The following is a 24,047-nucleotide window of genomic DNA, read 5'->3' as shown; positions in this document are numbered from 1 at the left end:
AAATCTGAACCACTTTTTAGTAGTCTTGATAATTTATCATGCATGTGCACACAGTAAAAATGTTTTTTATTATTATTTTTTTATGAAAATGTCAGATCTAGGTACATAATGTTCACAATGGAGACGTTGGTGGTTCTGGAGACTTTGGGGGTTCTGGAGACTTTGGAATGGTCAGTCTTTTCCATCGCCTCAGCACAACTTTGTATTTGTCTGTTGATGTTTTTTCTTTTTGTACTTCCTTTAGCATAGTTCTCATAACTGTTGTAGTTTCAGCTTCACGGTTTTCTTCTACAATTAAGTCCAAAATGTCTCCAACTTTAACCTAAAAGGCAGATGTGTTTTAAGGAAGAATCATCTAAAAACACAAAAGATCTGAGATCTGTTCCAAAAAAAAAAACATTTGTTTTGCAATCTTTAACCATAAAGTTCAGTTTTGGGCTAAAGGACATATGTAAATGAATCTTTGGCACAGTATTCACAGGCAAATCTTAAATATACAGATATCTTTTTGAAAAATCTGTTTGACCCCCCCCCCCAATAGAAAACTTGTTTCTACTAGTGTTAAATTAAGCACTTCCATACAGACATCTCCTCAATATTTTTAGACTGAGAGGACAATGATTTAGGGATGAGAATAATATGTACATAATGTTCATAATACAGACAAGTTTTCTTCCAGTTAAAATGTCTGATTGGAAACTAACCATTGCGCCTCATACATCTTTACATACACTGTCTGATACCTCGGAGTAACTACAGAAGTTTTTAACATTTGCGTTTGGTTAGAACTCCAAGGCATCAGAGGTACAAGTTTATTACCCCCAGGAGGCCTTAATCGCTTTCATTTTAGGGCCCATTTTACATCTCTAAATAAATAATATCAACCTGACCACCTATTTTCTAGTCATGTAACCCCATACAAAGAAGTCCTACCGCTCTACTTTTCTTCCACAGCTTTTCTCCATTCAGACGAAGCTTGCCACTGTAAAATGCGTCTTCCACTTTGCTTATATAAAAAAAAAATTAAGAGTCCATGTCATTTATACTTGTTAGATTTTACTTAAAGTGTAAGTTCACCTTTACAGAAAAATCTGTAAGGTGAACTTACACAGGTCCCCCTCCTCGCGCCCCGGGGTTTAGAAACCCTCTCTGCAGCCACACGTCTTCTCCATAGCTGACAGGACAGGCTATGCGGCTGATTGGTCGGCACTGCCCAATTAAATTGCTCCAAAACCTCCCTCCTGACGAGGGACATTTTGGACATTCAGCTCAGGGGGTTTCCAAGCCCCGGACTCCTGGCACGTATATACCGGGGCTTAAAACCGGAGATTGCCACGGCCGTCCAGGTCAGCGGGATAGGGGGGGCGAGCAGGGGGACCTGTGTAAGTTTACCTTGCAGATTTTTCTGTAAAGGTGAACTTACCCTTTAAAATGAAGATACATTGCAGAAACAAAACAATGTTATATACTTTTGTAACTTAAAAAAGGTAAAGCATATGATAAACCTAACACTAGTAACTAGAGGTCGACCGATATGGGTTTTTCTCTGGCCGATGCCGATGCCGATATTTAGAAATCGCGGTGGCCGATGGCCGATATGTGATGCCGATTTTTTTGGGCCGATATATTTGGCCGATTTTTTTTTTCCCTTTCTTTTTTCCCTTCATCTCATAAAATCTAACAGTTAGACCCCTTTCACACTGGGGCGTTTTTCAGGCGCTTTTGGGCTAAAAATAGCACCTGTAAAGTGCCTGTAAAACGGCTCCCCTGCAGTCTCAGTGTGAGATCCCGAGTGCTTTCACACTGAGGCGATGCGCTGACAGGATGTAAAAAAAAGTCCTGCAAACGGCATCTTTGGAGCGGTGTATACTGCTGCTCCACCACTCCTGCCCATTGAAATAAATGCGCACCGCTACCGAAGCGCCTGCAAAGCGTTTTGGCAGCGGTGCTTCAGGGGCGCATTTAACCCCTTCCTCGGCCGCTAGCTGGGTTATAAGCGCCCCGCTAGCAGCCGAATAGCGCCTCTAAAATGACGGTAAAGTGCCGCTAAAACTAGCAGCGTTTTACCATCAACGCCTGCCCGCTCCAGTGTGAAAGCAGCCTTAAGTAATACAGAAATTTTTTTTCATTTAAACATTAAACAAAACAAACCTCCAATCAGTTCACTTGTATGTATAATTTAGAAAAAAAACCTAAAAAAAAAAAAAACCCTATCTTAAATAATAAATACACAAAAACAGGTAATCAAAACTTTTGGACGAAAAAAAATGGGCTAACTTTACTGCTTATTTTTTTTTTTTAATTCATTACTGTATTTTTTTTTTTTTAAATTGCGTTTGAAAGACCGCTGCGCAAATACCGTGTGACATAAAATATTGCAACAATCACCATTTTATTCCCTAGGGTCTCTGCTAAAAAAATATATATAATGTTTGGGGGTTCTAAGTGATTTTCTAGCAGAAAATACAGGATTTTTACTTGTAAGCAACAAGTGTCAGAAAAGATTTAGTCTTTAAATGGTTAAACTGAAAACTTCTCCACGGAGTTCAGTCTATTGATAAAAAGAACCTGAAAGAGATACAAATGTATCTTCTTATCAGACTTGGCAGGCTGCCCAGAGGAGGGGAGAATCCTCTCCACAGATAACTTAGGGAAACTTGCATTAACTTCTATTACAGAAGTCATTTGCAAGTCACGGCTGAAGTTATAATCGGCCTTTTTTATCAGCACAATCGGCCGATGCCGATTAAGTAAAAAACGCCAAATATCGGCCGATATATCGGCCGGCCGATATATCGGTCGACCTCTACTAGTAACAAAATAATATTTTTGCCAAAATGAACACAAGAACATATAACAATCAGCCATAACATTATGACCACACACCATAACTTGTTGAGGCATGGACTCCACCAGAGCTCTGAATGTATGTTGTGACATCTGCCACCAGTAGGGGATCCTTTAACCACTTCCTGCCTGCAATGTACTGTGGACGGGTGACCGGTGTAGGCAAAGCAATGTACTTGTATGTCATGGCCTAGTCCTGGGCTTAGGGTGCGTGAATAAACACCTCCTGGATGGCACCCGCTGTGGATGTACACAGCGGAAGCCTGTCAGCAAGTCCCGGCCAATGATTCACGGCACGGACCTGCTGATTGGCTGTGCACAGTCACAACACAGAGCTCTGTACAGAGAGAGTGATCTCTGTGTTGAGAAACTTTGAGTCCTATTAGTAAAAACAGCACACATTACACATAGATAGGCACACATTTAACCCCTTGATCGCCCTAGAGGGGCAGGAGCCGAAGGGACCATTCTTGGGAGGATCTGAGAATTAGGTGACTATATTTTGGCTCTCCAAACCCCTAGAAAAAAAATGAGCAGTTAACCCATGCAGTGCAGGCACAGCATCACTTCATGGGGAAAAAAAAAATTGCCTAGAGTTCAGCTTGAAGTCCTGTAAGTTGCAAGGTGGGGTCTCCATAGATTTTCCCACACATCTCACAGATGCTTCATTGAATTGAGGTCAACACCTCAAACTTGTGTTCCTCAAACTATTCTTGAATTGATCAAAACATCTTCCATTGCTCTGTGGTCCAGTTCTGATGCTCACATGCCTAGGCTCTTTTGGCTGTGGGCACGGGTCAGCATGGGCGCCATGGTTTGTGGCTATGCAGCCCTATACACAAACCGCACTGCACGAGTATGTTTCCCCAACATTTCATATTCCTGATTTGTTCCTGTTGTACCATGTACTCGTATGAAAAAAATATCCTGTATATTTTAATCACACACAAATGTTTTGCCTTTCGATTCTATTTTAAACTGAAGGGTTTGTTTTATAAGGTGAGGGTTCATATATACTTTAACCACTTCTGGACCGCGATCTGGGGCACGTGCTCCTCCAGAGCACCACTCCTGCTGTGATTGGACACAGCGGGAGACAATCAACGAGTCCCGACAGCCACCGATTGTTTGGACGAAAGGCAGAACGGCAGTCTGCCTATGTAAACAAGCCAGACCGCTGTTCTGTCAGGGAGTAAAGAGAGATCTTGTGTTTCTAAGAAGCGTAAACACGGATCTCTCTTTTCATCCAGTGCATCCACTCCCCCCACAGTTAGAAAGCATTCCCCAGTAGCACACTTAACCTCTTGATCACCCCTGGTGTTAACCCTTCCCAGGCTAGTATAATTTATATAGTGACTGCATTTTTTTTTAACACTGATCATTGTATTGGTGTCACTCGTCCACAAAAAGTGTCACTTCGTGTCAGATTTGTCTGCTGCAATGTCGCAGTCCCGCTAAAAATCGCTGATCGCCGCCATTACTAGTAAAAACAAAAACGAAAAAAATTTAAAAGTCCATAAAAAATATCCCATAGTTTGTAGACGCTATAACTTTTGCGCAAACCAATCAATAAACACGTATTGGGATTTTTTTTACCAAAAATATGTATTAGTATACCTACTGGCCTAAACTGATGAAGAAATTAGATTTTTTTTAATTGGGCATGTTTTATATCAGAAAGTGAAAAATATTGTTTTTTTTTTTTTTTTGTTTTTTTTCAAAATTGTTGCTCTTTTTTTGGTTATAGCGCAAAAAATAAAAACCGCAGAGGTGATCAAATACCACCAAAAGAAACCTCTATTTGTGGGAAAAAGGACATCAATTTTATTTGTGTACAGCATCACATTACATTCTGATGTCCCGTTAGAATGTAAAATGACTATTTTAAATGCCTTGCAGTTTCTCTACGCTCATGGGGATGATATTTTTTTTTAGAAAAAATGCTAGTCCAGATGCATTTTCTAAAATGATTTTCCAAATGGATAGCGCTAATTTCCAGTAGCAAAAGCATATATATTGTATGGAGCATTATCCTTGTGCAAGATGAGCTACAAGAGCTGAAACCCTCAGCACCCATCCCAACTGTCCACCTCAGTTCCACTCAAAGACAACTAAAACAGTGTTATTACTAGTTAACTACTTTTTTCCAGGAATCTTCCAGGGCAGCTTACAGAGATAGGCTCCTCCCAACTAGCACAGGAAACACATGATCCACATTATAAAAGTGCCATACATGCATTAGTCCCTCAGTATTAACAAATAACCAGAGGCTTCAGAATAAGCCATCATTAAACCCTCTCATTAGCGTAGCTTTATTTTATGCTTTACATTGCTAATCCACCAACAAAGAAGGGAGGGAACTGATGCTGTCCTGGAAGATTCCTGGAAAAAGTAGTTAACAGGTAATAACACTGTTTTTCCAAGTCATCTTCCAGGACGGCTTACAGAGGACAAAATAGGACTACCTGATCAGGACGGGACCACAGCTTGCAGCTCCTTCCTGCCGAAAGACTGGTCTTGGCTGGCAAGCAGGTCCAGTCTGTAATGCTTTCCAAAAGTCTGGAACCTGGACTAGGTTGCAGCCTTGCAAATCTGGAGGGGAAACGCTCCTGCCCTTTCAGCCCAAGAAGTGGAAACCGCTCTTGTGGAATGAGCATTTATTCCTTTTTTTTTTTTAAAGGTGTTTATTTTGATTTTGTAACATAAAAATACAAGAGGAGATAACACAAGAGGGCCTGTAAGCACATCTGTGTAAGGAGCACTTAGTAGAGCCCTTACATAGTAAAAACATTGGAACAAGTTTACTAGTCCACGAGATAGAAATACCCCAACAGAACACATTCATACATACAACCATTCAAACCTGCAACACATGCGACCCTGTGATGACAGCAAAGGTCCAAAGTCCCCCTATGTAGTAGGTGCTTCAAAAAAGATATCCCATGATTCTCAGTTTTGGTATCTTGCCAGGCAATAATATTACATAAGCAGTGAGTCTACTGGGAAAGCTGTGAAGAGAGGACATTCCCCCAGAAATCCTCCGATACATCAAGCCATGATCGCCAGATTTAAGTGAATTGCTTTGGGCATGCCCTACCCTTGTATATCAATTTGAACTGGGGAAGGACGCCATGGACATTGCGGAAGAAGGCGTGGGCTGAAAGGGGGCCCACATCCTTCTAGTGCATAAGGATGGTTTTACGTGCATAAAATAATAATATATGTAGCAATGTCCTGGCATGAGTACAGTGAACATGGTCGTTGAGTATTCCCAAGAATCCCACCTCCGGGATGTGAGGTATTGGTAGGTGGAGTTTGTGGTTGAAGAAAGCAAACAGTTCCTTCCAGAAGGTTAAAAGTCCGGGACAGGTCCAGAACATATGGAAAAAGTCAGCAGCAATCGTATCACATCTAGCACATGCAATATCCTGTCCCAACCCCATCCGTACCAGCCTAGCTGGAGTGTAATGCAATTGGTGTATTAACCTAAATTGATATCCTGAAAACATATCTCAGTTGCTTCTTCCCAGTCCTCTTCAGAAATCTCAGGCATAGACAATAGCCATTTGCGATGAGAGTTCTGGAAAGGATCAGCTCCCACCAGTTTGGCAATTTCGGGGAGTGACAGGAGATCTTCAATAGACGATTCCGTGAGCTCAATGGTCAAAGATCCGAACTGTACCTGGATGGCGTGTCTGAGTAGGAGGTATTTGGAGAAGAATTTATTGTCCAGGTCATTTTTAAGCCTGAGTACTTCAAAGGATAATAATGCATTCTCTTCGATTATGTGAGTTAGATGTGTAATCCCATGTCGAGTCCACCAGGTCGAGTCTGGATGACCAAGGAGCTCAGGGAGGTTGGGGTTCCACCAGAGGAGTCTGTGGCAAAATACCCATAGGAGACGGTGTCACCGTTTTTTCCCCCCTCCCTGCAGGCCATAAAACTAACCTCAAAGGGGGTAGGAGGTTCAAAGAAGGTCAACATAAGTGCCGTGGCAGGAGTCGGTGGGTCAGAGTGTAACCAAGCATGGACATAGGTAAGTTGGGAAGCAAGGAAGTAATTTCTTAAATTTGGGCAAGTCAGACCACCCGCGGTCTTTGCCGCTTGTAAGGAGGACCTGGCTATACAGGGCTGACAGCCATTCCAAACAAAGGCAGAAAGAGTGGAGTCTATTTTCCCAAAAAAAATTTAGTGAAAAAAACTGGGGCAGCTCGAAAACAGTATAGACGCTTAGGTAAAAAAAAATCATCTTGAATATGTTTATGCATCCAATTAAATTAAGGGGCAATGACGACCATGTATGAAACCTATCATTTGTTTAATTATAGGAGTGACGTTAAGATCTTCATATTTAGAAATGTCAGCGTGTATTTGAATACCTAGGTATTTAAAGTAAGTACTGGGAGGTCAAGTGATTCAAAGAAACCTAGGAAGTCTTGTTCTGAAGGGATAGATGTGTTATCGTATAACATTCTGTAAACACCTGCAAAGGTCCGGTTAATGGTCAGAGCGTCAGCAGTAGTTGACCCATTGGGAAGTTGAATTTCAGAGATCGAACTATCCTGGAGGTCTGTATGGGCAAGATACGCAAGAGCCTACCATTTTTCCCTCCATGTTCACAAATGCGAGCACAGAGGTATAGTTGTTGCTTCCTGGTCAAATCCACCATATGAAGCTGGAGCGCCCGATGAGCATCCGTAAGTATACCTCTGGTCACAGGGGAGGGGTTACCCGTATGGTGGACACGTGTCTCCTCTAGTGACTTCTGGGGAGCTTCCTGCGTGGCCCACCCAGTGGATCTGTACCTTTTGATGCATGAAATATATGTGCCCCTGACTACCGCCTTAGGAGGTGTCCCAAACAGGGTACCCGGATGCAGAGTCTGTGTTAAGGTACCAGTAGTTGGACATGTCGGTCGGGATGGATTCAGAGATTTCCGGCGTGGAGATCCAGAGGGGACTGAGTCTCCAGGTCCGGAACATCGGTCTGTGGCCCACAGTCAAACCCACCTGTATTATAGAGTGGCCAGAGATCGTTTGGGATAGGTATGCTATGGACTGGACATGGGGTAAAAAAATCGACCGTGGCCAGGGCATAGTCTATTCTGAAGGGGGTTGCATAAGACCTGAGAACACCCTGACATTATGGTATTTCCAGCTCCATATGTCAACATATCCATATGCACTGCAACACTCACGAAATAACTTAGACTCAGATTGTACAGGTTTTCTACCTGTCCAAGGCCGGCTGCAACACAGAGTTAAAATCCCCCAGGATGAGCGTGGGACAGCTAGGTAGGGAGGCAAAATGCACACTGAGATCAGCAAACACCGCAGCCGTGACCGGAGGGGTGAGATAGACAGAGGCAAAAATAAGGGGAGGTGCCATATATGGTTGCGTATAGGATAACGTATATGGTTGACCTCTCTCCTCTCAGGAGATGTGTATGGTCCAGGATGACTTGGTGACACAGGAAAGGTATCCCCTTATGAAATAAAACAGCAACCCCACGGCCGTAGTTAGAGTAAGTAGAGCGGTAGTTATGGGCCACCCAGTGTTTTTTCAGGCCAAGAATTTTGGATCCCCAGATAAGCTCCCCTTCCCAGGTCACAGCTACAGGAGTTTGTGAGGGTCGCAGTGCTGCAAAAAAATAAAACCACACATACATCATACATACAACAATAAAACTATTTACAGAAACATAATCATTACCCAATAAGGGTAGCTTTACCCCTGCCCAGCTCCAAAAAAGGGAGAGGGCCTATACCCAAAACTTGTGCCATGCATGGGGCACATGGTCGGCAACAGGAAACAAAAGAGGTGTCAGGAAAACAAAAAAATAGTCGGTATTCAACAGGTATAAATGGGGGGTGAACCCCAAGGCAGCTCAGGCCTGTTCAGGAAAAAATAAGACCAGGTACTCTCCTCTCAGGAGATGTGTATGGTCAACCATAGTTATCACTGGATAAAGCATTGCTAGTGATTAGGAAGGGATAATGGGAATGGGCCAGGGAAGAAAGAGGATGCAGGCTTTCCAGCACAAAGCACGTGGACCGTCATCAGGCAGATGGTTTAAGAGGGCGGGGTAGAGATTCCCATCAGGCCAGGGCATCTTTTGGGATTGGAAGAACTGGACGTTTCCCTGGTAGGCGATCCAGAGGGTGGCAGGAAACAGCATGGAGTATTGGATATCCTGCTCCTGGAGCTTCTGCTTGACACGTTGATAGCTGGCTCTACGGTTGCAGACTGATGCAGAGCAGTCAGGGAAAAGGGACACCACAGCATTATTGATGCGGAGACTGCCCTTCTTCCTGGCAGCCCCCAGAATAAAGTCCCGATCTCTGTAATTAAGGAGACGAATCACCACAGTACAGGGCGAGTGTTCTTCAGCGAGGGGGGACCCAGGAACACGGTGGGCCCTCTCAATCACAAAACAGGGGGATAGTTGGGTGCGGCCAAATTTTTGCTCGAGCCAGCTTTTAAGGAAGGCTACAGGATCAGGGCCCTCCAACCGTTTCGGAAGACCAGACGCAGGTTATTCCTGCAAAGACGATTCTCGAGGTCATCGACCTTGTACTTGTTTTAGGTTCAAAATGAGTCTGAATTTTCCTGATGGCTTTTTTAATCAGAAAAACGTGAGAATAAAACCCCCCCTTTTCTTAGAGTTGGGGGGATTTGAAGCTTATCACCTTCTCCTCCAGCATACTCTGTAGGAGGGAAGACATAGCTGTTGATTTTTCCACATCTTTCGGGAGAATTGTTGGGTGAAATTTTTTAGGGGGGCAGCCCACTAGCTCTGTCCTGTACCCTGATTTAATCAGATTCAGGATAAAACTGTTGCTGGAAATGGCCTGCCACTGTGGGAGGAATGACCCCAACCTTCCTCCTCATGGCCAACTGAGTCATTGGGAAGAGTCTTTAGGCTAAGAGGGTTTGAAAAGGAAGCCGCCTCCTGTACTGCCACCCTCTTTTCTGGTCTTGCGTAGCTGCAAAACCTTTGTTGCGCTGCCATCTGTCCTCCCTGATGGTTCCTTTCTCCTGACCTCTGGAAGGGACGAAAATCCCTTTTTTGTTTGTTTTTTGTTGTTTTTTGGGGAAAGGAAACCTCTTCTTTTTATAAGCCGACCTATCTAGAACAGATTCTAGACCTTTACCAAAGAGAAAATCTCTAGAAAAGGGGAGGGAACAGAGCTTGGTTTTTGACACTGTCACCTCCCAAGGACTTCAGCCAGATAGCCCTCCTGGCTTCATCAATGCTGTAGAACTGGCTGAGAACTTTACAGACTCTGTGGACGCATCTGCTATATAGGCTACTGCCTTACTTAGAGTTGGCAAAGCATCCAAAATCTCTCCCCTGGCAGTGTCTGACTCCAGAAGAGTGCGGAGCTGCTTTAGCCACAAATCAAGTCTACGAGCCGCGCATGTTGTGGCTAGGGCTGGTTTAAAGTTAGCGGAGCAGGCTTCCCACGCTTTCTTTAAAATACCCTTCCGCCTTTCTATTCATTGACTCGTTTAGGTGTCCTCAAAGGAGAGCTCTGAACTTTTTGAAACTTTAGATAGGGAAGCGTCTAGTCTGGGACACTTTTCCCACAACTTTGTATCCTCCTCCTTGAAGGGAAATCTTCTCTTCAGATACTTAGGGAAGAAGACTCTCTTCTCTGGATTCTTCCATTCCTGAAGTACTGTCTCTTTTAGGGACATATGCACCAGAAAGGTTCTGGTCTGCTTAGGCTGAAGGCCTGCATATAAAAGGTCATGTACAGACAACTCCTGGTTTTCTGGTTCTTCCAGCTCCAGTGTGTCCTAAATAGCCTTTAATAACTCCTCTGTTTCCTCTGAAGAAAAAATAAATATTTGGACCTTGCTGGGGTTTTCTTCATTAAGATCCCCTTCCTCAGAATCTGAGCTCTCCTTCAGTACTCTCTGCTGGTGGGCTTCCCGTGCCTGAGCCAGGACTATCGGCCTAGCACCAGTACTGGTTCCGGAAGTACAGAAGATAGGTTCAGCAAGAGCTTCCTGCTCTCTGGGTTTAAAGGACTGTAAAGTCTGTTTCATCTCCTTCTTCACTGAGTCCATAAAACCCTTGAGGACAGGTCCTGTCTCTCCCTTGATGAGTTTATACAGTCCTGACATGCATTTTTCTTCCAACCATAAGACATTTTCTTTGGGCACCTTTTTCTGGGTGTCTCTGTCTTGCTATCTTTGGGCTCATGGGCTTTGTCCTGCAATGAATCAGATGACAAACGCCAGCACATTACTTCCACTGAAGTAAATACCAATCATCAAGACACCCAGTGGATAACACAATTCTAATCTAAGAATCTTTAAAGTACCCACCACCAGAGCCTATGCTAGTATGTGCGACACCTGTCCACCATAAGCATAAACAAAATAGGATAAGAAAAGGAAAGGCGCAGCCTGCCCCCTATTTTCTTACCCTATGGCCTGATTCAACTGATGGCGCCTCCAGACCTGCTTTCACGCATCCTGGCATTTCCATGCTGCTCCTGGAAGCCTTCGGCGCCATCTTTCTATCCAGGCCCCTATCTAAGGTGTGGAGAATACAGGGCTGCGCTGTGGATCCGACGCCGCCCTCCAGCACAGCACGCTTGTTATCTTTTAATTACCCTTGCTAGGGTTTCATTTCCCGGGGTCTGGGTGTACCAAGATGGCCGCTGCCGGACTTCTGGCCGTGTCACTTCCTGCCGCAAGCACCAGAAGTGACATCATCATTCCGCGCCCCTAGCGCGGTCCACACACTGAGGATAGAGAAGCCATGAAGCATGGGGATCTCTGTAAGACGAGCAGCAGAGAAGAGCACCTGGACCACACGGCGGCCCACGCCTCCACCAGGAGAACACCCTGCTGTCCATTCCGGATGGACCCCACTGGGCCACCTCCTCCACACCTAAAAGGTACCTCACTGAGGCTACAACCACAAAGCGGGAGAGGGGGTCCCTTACCTTCACCCCAGACCACTTTTCCAGGTCTATGGGTGGCCCAAGCTGGCTCATACCCCAGGAGTACTGCCCCTGTTACACTGAGTATGGACGCCGGGAGGCCCTTGCCACCCAGCATAAAGGCCGGACAAAAAAATAACAAACATTGTTTGGCGCTCCTGTCTGGCCGGAGGATACACAAATACTGAGGGGCTAATGCATGTGTGGTACTTTTATAATGTGGATCATGTGTTTCCTGTGCTAGGTGGGAGGAGCCTATCTCTCTGTGAGCTGTCCTGGAAGATGACTTGGAAAAATGGACCTGCTCAGCTCTTCCAAGCACTAGACAGCTTCAGCCTGGTAAACCACTGACTTTAGCCAGCCATACATGGAACACAATTTGGCTGATTTAGCATTTGCATTCAAGTTTTGATACATGTATGGGCAGGGTGGTTGTACAGAAGTCGATCTACCAATCGACTTTTGTACAACCACCGTTGGAAAAAAAAATTCTCGATCAGCATCACCGGCTATAGCTGACAGCACTTATCAGTGTATTCTGACAGCAGGGAAGTTTTCCCTGCTGTTAGAATACAAACGCACAGCGGGAGAATTCTCCCATCCACATCAAATATGTGGATGGGGGAATCGAATATTTTTTTTTTTTTTTTTTTTTATTTTAAATATGTCGGTCAACCTGGTTGCTGGTTGAATGAAAAAAACTTGAATCATTTATGGGCTGCCTTAATTTATGCTGAAGTTGGTTAGCTCTGAAAAAAAATAACTCAACATGGCTCAGAATATCTCCCATAGCGAAGTGTGTGTCTACTTGTTGATTTACAGTTCTACTTCATATTGAAGCTTTATATGTTTTCTAAATTCATACAATTGAGTTGTTTTTTGTTTTTACATTATAAGAAATGGTGACTTACTGCCGTGACATGTCTAATCCAGCAGTAAAGATGACATCAAAGCGAAAGGATTGCACAGCCTTTTCTACATCTTTATAGTCCTTGGGGATGGTGGAATCTTCCACTGGTTCATCTTCATAGTCGCTATCTTCTGGATCAATCTCTTTTTCATCGTCATCTTCATCCTCATCCTCATCAGTTGCATCTGGTGTATTCTTTTTTTTACTTTTTTTACTTTTGTGCCTGACACTATTATATAAATAGATAGTTCCTAGGGGTGTAGCCAGTAGATTGCCAGAAACTGCATGGAACAAACCATTGGCTGTCTGGCTGTAGTTTGTTAAATACTGTGACAGGTGTCTTTGATGTGTCCAACATGTACTGCATTGGGAAGTAGTGTATGTAAACGAACCAGGTTTTTGACAGATCCGTGAATAAAAATTCAGGTTACTGAAGACCCTTAGGGATAATCTGACTCCAGTCATTGCATAGCCTGCATGCAAACTGAGAAAAAAGAAGAAAAGGAACAAAGTCAATGTAACCAAGTACTCTACAATTCTCTATATACATATACTTCTTTATAACTGCAGTATAAATCCCAGAGGAAACAGTGATCTTGCAAACCAGTACTGTAAGAGGTATTGTTCTGCAGAAGATTCCATTATAAATGAGGCAAAAGAACAGAATGCGTTGTATGATCACTATTACAGCTTGGTAACGATATTTAGATGATGGCATATGTAATTTATGCACAAAAGGTGGAACATGATTTGGGACAAATACCAGCACAAAAAGGCAAAACATATTTACTGAATTGGAATATAACATGCACGTTTTCACCCTGGGTGCAAATAGCGTGTGCGTGTTATACGCCAATACTTAAATTTTAGCTGCCTCGGAGGGGACAGGGAGGGGGGCGGGACGAGCGCCTTCTGATTACAGTGAGAATCTGTTTACTTGGCGGCCTCTCTAATAGGAAGTCCCGTCTCCTGGGCCGCCATTGGACCACTGTTCTGTCTATCCTAGGAGATTCTCGCTATATGTAATCTGTTGGCGCTTGTCCCCCCCCCCTCTAGGCGGCAATTGTGAGGCTGCTGCATTAAAGGCAATGGTGAGGCTGCTGCATTGATGTGGACTGATGAGGCTGCATTGATGGCACTTGTGAGGCTGCAGATGGGCATTGATCAGGTTGCATTGATGGCAATGTGAGACTGCAGCTGGGCACTGACCCTTATTTTGCTTCAAAGTTCCTTATTTAAAATTTAAGTTTTTTTTCTGAAACTACCCTCTTAAAATTAATGTGCAAGTTATACGCCGATAAATACAGTATTTAAATCACCACACTGACTAGTCCAATCATAGTAATCATATGTGCATCTGATACAATTACTTAATATAACTAAATTCATGAGAAAAAATCCAATCATTTTCAACCTCAAAAGGAAACAAATTATCAGTAATGATTGGATATGATCAGAAACACTTGCATCAATAATTGTATGGCCATCATAAGGCCTCATGCACACTGGGCATTTTTATATGCAGCTGTTTTGGGCGCCAGATTTTTTATTTTTTTTTTTAACTGCCTCTAAACTCCCCTGCATGTTATCCTATGCATTAAAAGCACACACAACCAGTGATTAGCTGGTTGTTAAGCAGCAGGCCGGGAATCCGGCCACCGCATCCTTAACAAAGGATGAGTTATCAGCTGTCAGTGGGGTTCTCTGCTAACAGCTGAATGTAAAAAAAAAAAAAAAAAAAAAAAAAAAACATTGGTGGTAATAAATGTGGAAAAAAAAAAAAAATGGCGAATGGGTCCGCCCCCAATCTATACCAGGCCCTTTGAGTCTGCTATGGATTTTAAGGGGAACCTCATGTCAAAAAATTTTTTTTTTTTAAATGGCATGGGGTCTCCCCAAAATCCATACCAGACCGTTATCTGAGCATGCAGCCTGGCAGGCCAGGGAAGGGGGGAGGCGAGCGCGCCCCCCCCCTCCGGAACCATACCAGGCCACATGCCCTCAACATGGGAGATGCGCTTTGGGCAGGGGGCTTCCCCCCCCCCCCAAAGCACCTTCTCCCCATGTTGATGGGGACAAGGGCCTCTTTCCCACAACCCTGGCCGGTGGTTGTGGGAGTCTGTGTTAACAAGAGGGCCCCCAGATCCCGGCCCTTCCCATGTGAAATCAATAGGGGGTATATAGTACCCCTATTGATTCCAAAAAAACAAAAAAGTATAAAAAGTAAACAAATAAAAACACCACACAAGTTTTTGACAAGTCCTTTATTTAAAAAAAAAAAAAAAAAAATCAGAAATAAAACAAAATGTCCCCCGGTGTAGATCCATTGTCAATCAGGATGCCTGCCACCCACCAACCCAAAAAAAGAACAAACAAAAAACCCCTCCAATCCCAACAAAGGCTTCTGCCATCTGACAGCTCTTAAACAACTAAGGGGCGGGGACACCTGGTGACCCCACCCCTTTTGACATCATCAACCGAGAGCATGCTGGGTCAGTGACCACAAGGTGCAGTTGCCACCCAGTTATTTAACCACTTACCGGGCCTATTCTGGCACTTCTCTCCTACATGTAAAAATCATAATTTTTTTGCTGGAAAATTACTCAGAACCCCCAAACATTATATATGTTTTTTTTTTTAGCAGACACCCTAGGGAATAAAATGGTGGTCATTGCAACTTTTTTTTTTTCTTGCACGGTATTTGCGCAATCATTTTTCAAACGCCTTTTTAAAAAAAAAAAAAAAAAAACGGTTTCATGAATTAAAAAAAATAACAAAAACAGTAAAGTTAGCCCAATTTTTTGTATAATGTGAAAGATGATGTTACGCCGAGTAAATAGATACCCAACAAGTCACGCTTTAAAATTGCGCACACTCATGGAATGGCGCCAAACTTCGGTACTTAAAAATCTCCATAGGCGACGCTTTGAAAATTTTTACAGGTTACCAGTTTAAAGTTACAGAGGAGGTCTAGTGCTAGAATTGTTGCATAAGCTCTAACGCACGAGGCGATACCTCACATGTGTGGTTTTAACAGCATTTACATATGTGGGCAGGACTTACGCGTGTGTTCGCCTTCTGAACACGAGCTACCAGGGACAGGGGCGTTTTAAATTTGTTTTATTTTTACATTTTTTTTTTTTTTATCACTTTTATTCCTATTACAAGGAATGTAAACATCCCTTGTAATAGGAATCTATTCTGACAGGTCCTCTTTATGGAGAGATGCGGGGTCAATAAGACCCCACATCTCTCCTCCAAGCTGGAAAGCATGAGATCGAGAAAAAAAAAAAAAATTCACCGATCTCATGCTGACAGCCGCAATCGCGGCTTTGTTTACTTCCGGGAACCCGGGCGTGAAGTCAATGTTGCGCCCGGGCCTCCAACGGTCATAGAGATGACTGGTGACCATCTGGTCACCGGCCGATTCTTTCTCTGGGCCCCCGATGGCACGGGAGAGCCCATCGCCTATAAGAACGATCAAGCGGCGGAACTTCCGCTATTATCATTCTTATCGTGCACAGAATCGCCGGCTGGAAAGAATGATATTTGAATGATGCCTGTAGCTGCAGGCATCATTCAGATATCCCCACACAAAGTCAAGGACGTCATATGGCGCCCTAAGGTATTGAAGTGGTTAAGAGCCCTCACACAGCGGAAGACTTTGTCAGGACCAGAGGTTTTTTTTCTTTTTCGGGGGGGTTGGTGTCGTGACTGATGATGACATTTTTTTAATTTTTTTTAATAAAAAGGACTTGTCAAAAACTTGTTTTTATTTACATTTTTACACTTTTTTTGGTGAATGAGTATGGGGTACCCCATATTCAATCACATGAGGGAGTGGGATCTGGGGTCCTCTTGTTTAAGGGGGCTTCCATATTCCGATAAGCCCCCTTCCTGCAGACCCCCACAACCACTGGCCAGGGAAGAGGCTTTAGTCTCCATCAACATGGGGACAAGATGCTGCTTTTGGGGGGGTAGCCTCCGTTCCCCAAACCCCCCCCCCCCCTGTTGAGGGCCTGTGGCCTGGTATGGTTCGGGGGGGGGGCACCTGCTCGGATAAGGGTCTGGTATGGATTTTGGGGGGAACCCCATGCATTTTTTGGGTTCCCCTTAAAATCCAAAGGGCCTGGTATAGATTGGAGAGGGGACCCTACGCCATTCCATTTTTTTCACTTTTTTTTTTTTTTTTTTTTTTTTTATTGCCGGCAATGCTTTTTTCAGATTCAGCTGTCAGCAGGGAAACCCGCTATAACTCATCCGCTGTTAAGGATGCGGTGGCCGGCTTCCCAGCCTGCTCCTTAAAAACCAGCTATTCACTGATTGCTAAGGACATCGGCAGCCCAACTCCTTAACAATGAAGCTACTAAATGTAGATTATACACTAGAACAAACACTGCTAAATGCTGGCAAAAAACGCTAAAACAATAGTTCCGTCCAGTGTTTCTAAAGCAGTTTTTAGCTTTCTAGTGTGCATGAAGCCTAAAGTGGTCCTGCAGCCTACAACACTCAATGTGATTTTCATAATTAGGACCACCGATCCAATATTGCTACTAATAATTGTGTATTTCACAAGCCATTAGGAATATGAGTGATCATGTTCAATAAGTCATCGGTGGCCATTGCAAAGATTTTTAAAGTGCAACTAAAAGGCAAAATTATTTTTTTTCAGTTTATACAGTGGAGAGGGATTAGAACACCTGTCGGCTTTTATTGCTGTCTGCCCCCTTTAGTTGGATTCACCCTCTCTAATTGTCCAATTTTTACTATCATCAAAAGTGAGTGTAAAAAAAAAAAAAAAAAAAAAAAAAAAAAGGGAGGACAGGTGTCATAATCCTCCCTTATCCAAAAATGGAATAAAATAAAATAAAGTTTTGCCCTTAGCTGTACTCTTTTGGCCCTAGGATAGATCACAGGAGTGCAGTTCATTCTGTATTCAACCGACAGCAGGCTAAAGTCAGCTGACATCACTCAACCACTCCAGACTCTGGAGGGTTCCTGACTTTAAAGTTGGGATCCAACTAGATGCCCGGACTGGCTACTAGCTCAGCCTCTCAACGCGCTGTTGAGACCCTGAGCCTGCACATCTACAGCCCATTGCTTCAATGAGCGCTGGAGGGGCAGAGCAGAGAGCCACCGACTGACAATTACTGGCTCACTGAAGACTGTGGACTGAGCGGTCAACGCTCTGATCACTCAGTTCTCAGTCTTAGAGGTGGTGGGGGACAGATGCTGCAGCCAACTAGGGGAGTATGTGTTTATTTTTTATCCCGAACTTCTCTTTTAAGCATGTTTTGAACTGGATCTGTTCAGCTGCGCCATAGATGGTTCAAAAGCTGGCCATAGATGGATCAAAAATTAGATGGTTCAGCAGGGACCCGCTGAATTTCTTAAACCTCTGGCTGTTTGCATTTGAGAGGAGTTTACCCCAAGTGAAAATGTCCAAACTGGGCCCAAAGTGTCAATATTTTGTGTGGCCACCATTATTTTCCAACACTGCCTTAACCCTCTTGGGCATGGCATTCACTAGAGCTTCACAGGTTGCCACTGGAGTCCTCTTCCACTCCTCCATGACAACATCACGGAGCTGGTGGATGTTAGAGACCTTGCGCTCCTCCACCTCCCATTTGAGGATGCCCCACAGATGCTCAATAGGGTTTAGGTCTGGAGACATGCTTGGCCAGTCCATCACCTTTACCCTCAGCTTCTTTAGCAAGGCGGCGGTCATCTTGGAGGTGTCTTTGGGGTGGTTATCATGTTGGAATACTGCCCTGTGCCCCAGTCTCTGAATGGAGGGGATCACACTCTGCTTCAGTATGTCACAGTACATGTTGGCATTCATGGTTACCTCAATAAACTATAGCACTCACGCAGCCCCAGACCACAACACTCCCACCACCATGCTTGACTGTAGGCAAGACACACTTGTCTTTGTACTCCTCATCTGGTTGCCGCCACACAAGCTTGACACCATCTGAACCAAATAAGTTTATCTTGGTCTCATCAGACCTCAGGACATGGTTTCAGTAATCCATATCCTTAGTCTGCTTGTCTTCAGCAGCAAAATGTTTGAGGGCTTTCTTGTGCATCTTTAGAAGAGGCTTCCTTCTGGGATGACAGCCATGCAGACCAATTTAGTGCAGTGTGTAGCATATGGTCTGAGCACTGACAGGCTGACCCCCCACCCCTTTAACCTCTGCAGAAATGCTGGCAGCACTCATACGTCTATTTACCAAAAACAACCTCTGGATAGGACGCTGAGCACATGCACTCAACTTCTTTGGTCAACCATGGCGAGGCCTGTTCCGAGTGGAACCCATCCTGTTAAACTGCTGTATGGTCTTGGCCACCGTGCTGCAGCTCAGTTTCAGAGTCTTGGCAATCTTCTTATAGCCTAGGCCAGGGATATGCAATTAGCGGACCTCCAGCTGTTGCAGAACTACAAGTCCCATGAGGCATAGCAAGACTCTGACAACCACAAGCATGACACCCAGAGGCAGAGGCTTTATGGGACTTGTAGTTTTGCAACAGCTGGAGGTCCGCTAATTGCATATCCCTGGCCTAGGCCATCTTTATGTAGAGCAACAATTCTTTTTTTCAGATCCCCAGAGAGTTCTTTGCCATGAGGTGCCATGTTGAACTTCCAGTGACCAGTATGCGAATGTGAGAGTGATAACACCAAATTTAACACACCTGCTCCCCATTCACACTTGAGACTTAGTAACACTAATGAGTCACATGACACGGGGAGGGAAAATGGCTAATTGGGCCAAATTTGGACATTTTCACTTAGGGGTGTACTCACTTTTGTTGCCAGCGGTTTAGACATTAATGGCTGTGTGTTGAGTTATTTTGAAGGACAGCAAATTTACACTGTTATACAAGCTGTACACTCACTACTTTACATTGTAGCAAAGTGTAATTTCTACAGTGTTGTCACATGAAAAGATAGAATAAAATATTTACAAAAATGTGAGGGGTGTACTCCCTTTTAAGAGATACTGTATATATGCTATATAATTTATTTGATCATTTTTCCCCCCACAATGTAGAGTTACCCTTTAAAGTATATCTTAAGGAGATCACCTTATCTTGAACAGGACTGTTGTTAAACGTTTGCTCCGGGCTGAAGATGTCAGCGGCTGGCTCAAGGGGATTACAGTACTGTATAATTGATGAGTATAGTTCAGCTTTAAGGTCTACTAACAATTATATAGTGCAAGAGTCTGCATGACTGGATACAAATTGAAGGGGTTGTTTAGAAAGGCCCTTCTATTACAAAATTTGGGAACTCTCGGGGCTGGTTCACACCAAATGCAGTCCAATGCATTCTTATTCTGCATCAAAAACGCAGTGTTTTCCAATGGTAAGAGTCAGGAGGTGTGCTCTCTCCTCTCCAGTTTCACACTCCTGTCAGTTCAGCTCTTGCATCAGGACTGTCAGATTGGGACACCTTGCAGTGTGGAAGCGGACTGTCAAGCAATGGAGCGCTCTCTCTGGTCCTCTACTTGGCACGAAGAAACAGCTCTACTGTCAGGCGGAGTCATCTTCACCTGACAGTGGAAGTTAGTCCACCCGCTGCTGCTCTGACATGATGTCATATCCAGGCCGGGAAGTGAGCGGGTCCTGAGCAGCATGGAGGTAACACAAGTGTTAGTACCGCAGCTGAAGATAGGCAGTGGCAGTGTTTATTAACCCCTTGCATTACTAATGAGTGGAAATGTTGTTTAACCCCCTCACTACCCCAAAGGGTTCATTATTTATTTGTACAAAGCTGAATTAGTGGCAATTGTCATTAACCTCTTGCATTACTGGCTAGTGGCAATGTTAATTAACCCCCTCACTTCTCCAAGGGGTTAACAATTTTGTACAAAGCCGCATTTGTGGCCAGTCACAGTATTTATTAACCCGGGGTTTGGGCGGATATTACTGCGTAAACTGGCACCAATCCTAGGGGTTAGTACTGCATAAACTGGCACCAATACTAGGAGTTACTACTGCGTAAACTGGCACCAATACTAGGTGCTACTACTGCGTAAACTGGCACCAATACTAGGGGTTACTACTGCGTAAACTGGCACCAATACTAGGTGCTATTACTGCATAAACTGGCACCAATACTAGGGGCTATTACTGCGAAAACTGGCACCAATACTAGGGGCTATTACTGCGAAAACTGGCACCAATACTAGGGGCTATTACTGCGAAAACTGGCACCAATACTAGGGGCTATTACTGCGAAAACTGGCACCAATACTAGGGGCTATTACTGCGAAAACTGGCACCAATACTAGGGGCTATTACTGCGTACACTGGCACCAATACTAGGGGCTATTACTGCGTACACTGGCACCAATACTAGAAGCTATTACTGCGTAAACTGGCACCAATACTAGGGGCTATTACTACGTAAACTGGCACCAATACTAGGGGCTAGTACTGCATAAACTGGCACCAATACTAGGGGCTATTACTACGTAAACTGGCACCAATACTAGGGGCTATTACTACGTAAACTGGCACCAATACTAGGGTCTATTACTATGTAAACTGGCACCAATAGTAGGGGCTATTACTATGTAAACTGGCACCAATAGTAGGGGCTATTACTATGTAAACTGGCACCAATACTAAGGTCTATTACTATGTAAACTAGCACCAATACTAAGGATTAGTACTGCGTAAACTGGCACCAATACTAGGGGCCATTACTGTGTAACAAAGAAAAGATACTCCTATGCTCAAATCCCAATAGCTTGTACATGTATTTGAACTATCAGGTGCTAAAGGGGTGTGACCACATATTAAAACGGTGTCCCACCCAAAAAAAAAAAAATTAAAAGCCAGCAGCTACACATACTGCAGCTGCTGGCTTTTAATAATCGGACACTTACCTGTCCAGGAGTCCCGCGATGTCGGCACCGCAGCTGATGTTTCCGTCAACTGTCGAGTGCTGCCGCCGCCATTGGGGGTAAGTACACGGCTATAGTACAATCAGATTGTAACGCGTCTTTAGAGAGCACAAGCCCTTCAGAGTGTTCCCTTTAGGATGGCCCCCTGGGTGTGTTCCCAGCCCTGACACTACTGGCTAGGTGCCCTAGAGGAGAGTCCTGACCACATGACTAGCAGAGGGGAGTTCATGCCTGCTTGTCAGGTCAGTACAAACCATGCTTGTCCATCTACACACATGCGCAGTCTTATCTTCCACTGTCACCTCCTAAGGCAAAAATAGAAGTGCACACTCCTTCCATAGAAAGTCACAAGTGTCACCCCTTCCCTCCCGCACCATGACTGTCACCTCACACAAGTAGAAATATGCAGGACAGCTTACAGCACTCTGCTTCACACACCTTACAGTCTACTTACCTAATTGTCGGCAAAGCACCAAACGCCGCTCACCCTTCACTCCAAGGCTGACCTCTCAGCCCAGCTCTGCGGACCAAGCCTCACTCTGAGATCTCGTCTTTCCTCTTCCGTCTGTCACTGTCTTCCCTACCGCAAGTCAGGGCTGTGGGCGACACCTAGTGGCACACTTCGGTAGTACCGCTTCATCTCAGCCACGTTAGGAAGGAGAACATGTGCCTGGTTTATTAGGATCCTAATAGAGGAGGGCTGGAATTTCTGTCCTTCTACAGCTCAGTTTTAAATTAAACTACTTTATGCAAACATGATAATATAGTGTACATACCCAATCACATGAAAAAAATAAAAGCATTTTTGCTTGCACATAATTGGATGATGGCAGTCAGCAGAGCGCATAGCTCCCAAATGTCCCTGATTTGATTACGAGGGACTGTCCCCGATTTGGAGCAATGTCCCTCTGTCCCTCTCCCCCCCTCATTTGTCCCTCATTTTGGCCTGATTCACATGAAGAAAAAAAAAAAAAAACTATTAAATGTAATTTTTTATTAAGCACTTTGATTTTTGTTCAGAGACTTGACACATTTTGCTCTATATTGAGAATGGTAGTATATTTCTTCTGCAATAAAGCCTTCTTGCTGTACCTTCCTCCTTGCAAGATAAACTCCAGTGTATACGCTCTTCGGTCACTTTATTAGGTACACCTTGCTATTACTGGGTTGGATCCCTACAGTATATGCCTTTATAACTGCCTTCATTCTTTGTACATAGATTCAACAACATGTTGAAAACATTCCTCAGAGTTTTTGGTCCATATTAACATGATAGCATCACACAGTTGCTGCAGAACCATGATGTGAATCTCCCGTTTGACCACATCCCAAAGGTGCTCTATTGGATTGAGATCTGGTGACTCTGGAGGCCGTTGGAGTACAGAGAACTCATTGTCATGTTCAAGACACCAGTGTCGGATGATTTAAGCTTTGTGACATGGTGCTTTATCCTGCTGGAAGTAGCCATCAGAAGATAGGTACACTCAGTGACGGGACAAGATCCTCCAATGCCTAAAGCAAAGATGGCAAATTGCACCCCCCCCCCCCTTTATTATGTACAAGCTTATGAGGAGGAGAGAGAGCACAGCCTGCACCTCCTCCTGACTCTCTCCTTTTCACCTTACTGCTTCCAGCACTGGGCTGACAGAAGTAGTGATACCGCTGTCACTACACCTGTGAGCTCAATAGTAGGAGAAACTTCACTCGACCCTAACTGTCCTTACAACATCTGGCTCTGACTGATAAGAGGGATGAGAGGTCCGGTAAGAGTGTTTCTGGGAAGTCTTCCAGGACGGCACCCTGAGAGATGAAACACTGTTACCGGACCTCTCATGATGTTGATGATGAGCCAGATGTTGTAAGGACAGTTAGGGTCGAGTAAAATCACTCAACCTCTGGACTGACTCCACCGCCCACCCGCCCGGGGGTGGACCCCAACACTCAACAGGGCCAGCTTTGGCTAAGACGGACGTGATTGGCGTACATTGTCTGGTGTAATGAGGCTGTTTCCCAAGCTGTATCAGTGTGCCTATCCAAGGCTTCCATCTGGTAAGCAGGAAATTGGTGTGGTTTGCTGCACGTTGTGATACCCCTACTATCCAACTATCCGGTGGTTGTAGTTTATTCACTTTAATTTACATACATCTGGTAAGCAGTAACCCTGCAAGTTTTTTGTATATACTCATCACTGGGTTTATTTCCACATTTATTTTTGTCACTTGCACAGAGACCTTGTGTATCTATGGGCACTGGGTGTTTTGTATGATCCTTTATGATTCACCACTGTGTAAGGGCTTCTCTCTCCCTTTTTTTATATTTTGTTGACAATATTACACTATGTTTTTTATTCAATTTTTTTTGGGATGAATTCGTATGAACCCACGTTTATCCTATACGAGTGGAAGTTTTGCTCATATG

General features: G+C 44.2%; 1 protein-coding gene across 1 annotated transcript; it reads right to left on the bottom strand.

Annotated features, from left to right (window-relative positions):
* MTRES1 (mitochondrial transcription rescue factor 1) lies at nucleotides 1-22,230 on the bottom strand. Its single transcript, XM_073627024.1, has 4 exons — nucleotides 22,084-22,230; nucleotides 12,719-13,201; nucleotides 934-1,006; nucleotides 1-322 (listed from the first exon to the last, which is right to left on the bottom strand). Exons 2-4 carry the CDS (start codon nucleotides 13,180-13,182, stop codon nucleotides 113-115), a joined length of 747 nt encoding a protein of 248 aa, XP_073483125.1. The 5' UTR covers nucleotides 13,183-13,201; nucleotides 22,084-22,230; the 3' UTR covers nucleotides 1-112.
* Nucleotides 22,231-24,047: the final 1,817 nt, after the last annotated feature.

This window comes from Aquarana catesbeiana, linkage group LG04, assembly GCF_042186555.1.
Source record: "Aquarana catesbeiana isolate 2022-GZ linkage group LG04, ASM4218655v1, whole genome shotgun sequence".
Taxonomy (NCBI): domain Eukaryota; kingdom Metazoa; phylum Chordata; class Amphibia; order Anura; family Ranidae; genus Aquarana; species Aquarana catesbeiana.
This window is presented reverse-complemented; position numbering and strand designations above follow the sequence as displayed.

Coding starts and splice junctions, on each gene's coding strand:
- MTRES1 (XM_073627024.1), bottom strand. CDS start 13,182: ATGACTGGAGTCAGATTATCCCTAAGGGTCTTCAGTAACCTGAATTTT. Junction 1,007..12,718: donor GGATTAGACATGTCACGGCA/GTAAGTCACCAT, acceptor TTTTTATATAAG/CAAAGTGGAAGACGCATTTT. Junction 323..933: donor TGTGGAAGAAAAGTAGAGCG/GTAGGACTTCTT, acceptor TCTGCCTTTTAG/GTTAAAGTTGGAGACATTTT.